This window comes from Myotis davidii, unplaced genomic scaffold (genome assembly GCF_000327345.1).
Source record: "Myotis davidii unplaced genomic scaffold, ASM32734v1 scaffold31, whole genome shotgun sequence".
Taxonomy (NCBI): domain Eukaryota; kingdom Metazoa; phylum Chordata; class Mammalia; order Chiroptera; family Vespertilionidae; genus Myotis; species Myotis davidii.
Window position 1 is genome coordinate 3,213,277 of NW_006283639.1, and position 4,177 is coordinate 3,217,453.

Genomic DNA, 4,177 nt, shown 5'->3' on the forward strand with positions numbered 1-4,177 from the left:
AGCTATGATTAAAGGAGAAATAAAATGCATGGGTAGGCAAAGCCATTCAGTGAGCCATTGAAGTGAGGTATGAATATGATTTTCTGGAGGCCAGAGAATACACAGTTAATCTCCATTAAATTTTAGTAGAGCTTTCTCTTCCTCTATCTTTACACAGGAGACACTGAGCCTTCTCTCTCTCTTTATACAGGTAACACTTCCAAACCTTTTTAGCGTCATTGATTATTTCATGAAGGAGACTCGAGGAAATTTACGACCATTTATATATTCAACTGATGAAAACCTTGGTATGTTCTCCATTAAATCTCTATATTAAGGAAAGCAAAGGCAAACAAAACCAAACCCTGTATATGGTTTGTAATATCTACTAGGTAGGACTGTAGTTCTGCTTTTAAATTTACCCATTTAGAAATTGTTTTGTTACTGACCCTGTGAAAATAAGGGAGTACCACTATATCCTGGTGGATAGAGGATGGGCCCATTCTACAAAAAAACCCTGAGGCATGTGCTATAACTATTAACTTTATTGCATTATTCTACTTGACTTTATCAAATTCAGAGATAAGAAGAAAACCATGATACAGTCATGTAAACCAAAGAGGAAACTTTAAGGTAGGGTCTGTCAACAGTGCCAAATGCTTTAGGCACATTAAAATGGGTGAATGGGTGAGGATGAAAGAAAGACCGTGGGAATTGGCCATAGGGCAGTACATGACTTAGAGGTCTTATTCAACCATAAAGGGAGAAGTCAGAGTGCAAGATAACAAGGAGTGGGTGAATGGCAAGAAACTACAGATAAAGATTATAGATAGTAGCCAGAATTAAACCAAGCGTGGGACCCTATAAAAGTGTACAGTTCACATGAGCATGAAACTGGCCCTGTTTGTACTTTTTTTTTTTTTTTTTTTTTGGCAGAGAAGGATAGGCTGGTTGTGAGTTTCTCTCCATCCTTTGAAACAATCCTTGATACATGGTCACTTGAGAAGCTGTAAGCAGGAGAGATAAAAATTTTCCCAGCTTGTTTGGAATCAGTTATCAAAACAAGTCCCTGTTCCTACAGATTATGAGGAAAAACAACTTTGGCTACCTGTATCCGGGCATATCTGGAAAATCTCCCTAATTAAAAGGGCAGCAAGTTTCCCCTGGCTGGGTGGCTCAGTTGGTTGGAGTGTCATTCCGTACACCAAGAGGTTGTGGTTTTGATACCCATTTGGGGGCGCATATGGGAGGCAACTAATCAATGTTTCTCTCTCCCCCCTCCTTCTCTCTCTCTCTCAAATCAATAAAAACATATCCTTGAGTGAGGACTATATATATAGAAAAAGGGGGCCAGCAAGTTAAAAATGTTTTAAGTTTTAAAATATGGCTATAAATTTTGTGATGTCAAATAATTAAAAAAAACACAAAACTCTTGCCCTAACCGGTTTGGCTCAGTGGATAGAGCGTTGGCCTGCGGACTGAAAGGTCCCAGGTTCGATTCCGGTAAAGGGCATGTACCTTGGTTGAGGGCACATCCCCAGTAGGGGGTGTGCAGAAGGCAGCTGATCGATGTTTCTGTCCTCTTCCTTCCTCTCTGTAAAAAAAAAAAAAAATCAATAAAATATATTTAAAAAAAAACCACACCTCAATCTAAAGGAACTTTAGAAAATTATCCAGTACAGTGTTTTACTATTATAGGAATCACCTGCACTCAGTACAGAAAACAACTCTCAGATGTGATCATTCAGCTTGTTTGAAAATTTCTAATTATAGTCACCTCACTGATTTTTGAGGCAGTACAGTTCACTTTTGGTAAGCTCTCATACTAGAGAATTCTTCCTTAATATTGACTATGAAACATTCTTTCAACTTCTACATATTAACTCAATTTCTGGTTTTGAGACAACACAGGGTTTAGCCACATGTCCCTCTCCCCCCAGGTTGTCATCTATAAATTATTGGTTCCTTCAGCACTCTCACTCTCATCTTGTTCTTCTCTGTACATTAATATCTGAGCATTTCTCTTAAAGCATAAGCACAAGAGATGAACACATTGCTATAGATATGGCCAGCATAATACATTGCCTGGGCTTTATACAGGTAAATACTACCTAACAGAAACCTCTGGGAATGAGCTATTAATACTATTAATGCTTTCCCCCCTTCTTTTCCAGAGACCGAAGGATTTCCTGTAACATCTCTAAAATAAATAGAAAAAATAGGATGGTGGGGAGGGGAATCCAATGTAATTGACCTCCTTCATAAATTGTGAAGTCACCTAATGCTATGTAACAAACCACCCCCAAAACTTGCCGTGCAACAAACCATCCCTACAACATGGTGGTTAAATCAACAAACCTTTTATTTGCTCAGGATTCTGTGTATCAGCAATTTGGACTGAACCAGGCTTTTCACCTGGTCTCTAAGCCTTGAGCTTAGGCTCTCACATGAGGTCTCAGAGCAATTAAAGGAGAGAAGGGTAACTACATGTCCTTGGGCTAGAAATCCTTAGTACTGAGAATAAAGTTCAGAAAGTCCTCATGGAAGTTGTTGACAGGGTCTGCACTTTTAAGCAAAAAAAATGTTTAATAAAGCCAATTTTATCATCGGCTAATTGACATAAACAAGACTTAAGTTCCCACAGCACCGCATCAACATTGTATCAAAACGACAATGAACTAAACCACATCGAGGATCTGCCTTGTTGGAGCTTTTAATACAGAAGCTGTGAAGTGAATAAATAATTCCAAGTGTGATGTTTTATGTACAGGGACTATATTTCTTTCTTTTAAAAATTATTTAATTTACATACAACAATTGTTTTGGTGTATAGTCCTACCAGTTTTGACAACCACCACCACCACAATCAAGACACATAAAGTTCCATCACCTCAAAAATTGCCTTCATGTCGTGCCTTTATAGTCAGCCCTTTCTCTTTAAAACTTACCAATTTTAAACTTTAAAAAAAACATTTTTACTAGAGGCCCGATGCACAAAAATGTGTGCAAGAGTAGGCCTTCCTTCCCCCGGCTGCTGGCATTGGCTTCCCTCCAGCACCCGGGACCCCGGCTTCCCTCCTCTGGCTGCCTGCAGGCACCCAGGACCCGGGCTGGTTTCCCTTGGGCCCCGGCTTCATCAGGAAGGATGTCCAGAATGATGTCTGGGAGATGTCCGGTCTAATTAGCATATTACCTTTTTATTATTATAGAAGATGATTTCAGAGAAGGGATAAAGAGAAATATCAATAATGAAATAGAATCATTGATCTTCCTGTGCCAGCGATCCAGCAATTCAGGCATGTGCCCTGACTGGAAATTGAACCATGACCTCCTGGTTCATAGGTCAGTGCTCAACCACTGCACCACACCAGTTCGGTATACTCAGCCTTTTTATTGTCAATCTCTGGCAACTACTGATGTCTTCCATTCCTATAGTTTTGCATTTTCCAGAATGTCATATAAATGGAATCACAGTATGGAATCTTTTGACACTGATTTCTTTCACTCGTCATAAATCCACACAAGTATAGCATGTATACCTTGTTTCTTTTTTTTTTAAAGCTGAATAGTATTTCACTGTATGGAGATACCAGTTTTTTTTTTTTTGTTTTTTTTGTTTTTTTTTTTATCTACCTACCAATTTAAATGTACTAGGGTTTCCAGTTTGGGGCAATTATTAATTAACCTATATGAATATTATTGTAAAGATTTTTGTGTGAACATAAGTCTTCATTTCACTTGGATAAATCTCTAAGGATAGTGTGTGTATAACTTTATATAAAACTGCCAAACTCTTCTCACAAATGGTCCTTTTTGCATCTCTGCTATCCATATCTTGAGCGTTCTATTTGAATTCTCACCAGCACTTATTGTCATTAAAAAAAAAGAGAAAAGATTCTTGTAAGTATATAGTGGTCTCACTGTGGTTTTAGTATGTATTTCCCTAATGATTATGTGAAGCATTTTTTCATGTTTTGTCAGTCATACCCTGAATTTGGTAAAATATCTGTTTAAGTCTTTTTTTTTTTAAATAAATCTTTATTGTTCAGATTATTACAGTTGTTCCTTTTTCTCCCCCATAGCTCCCCTCCACCCAGTTCCCACCCCACCCTCTGCCCTTACTCCTCTCACTGTCCTCATCCATAGGTGTATGATTTTTGTCCTGTCTCTTCCTTTACCCCCACACCCCCTCCCCCCA

At 38.4% G+C, this 4,177-nt stretch overlaps 1 protein-coding gene across 2 annotated transcripts in view; it reads left to right on the plus strand.

Annotated features, from left to right (window-relative positions):
• Positions 1–4,177, plus strand: part of STAP1 (signal transducing adaptor family member 1) — a 45,407-nt gene that overhangs the window by 34,464 nt on the left and 6,766 nt on the right. The window contains exons 8-9 of one of the 2 annotated variants that reach the window (XM_015565843.1): positions 191–287; positions 2,154–2,962. In XM_015565843.1, the coding sequence (XP_015421329.1) occupies positions 191–287; positions 2,154–2,188 (132 nt within the window). In that variant the 3' untranslated portion in view covers positions 2,189–2,962. Of the gene's footprint in view, positions 1–190; positions 288–2,153; positions 2,963–4,177 lie in introns of those variants that run through there. The other variant, XM_006753862.2, reaches the window with a different exon arrangement.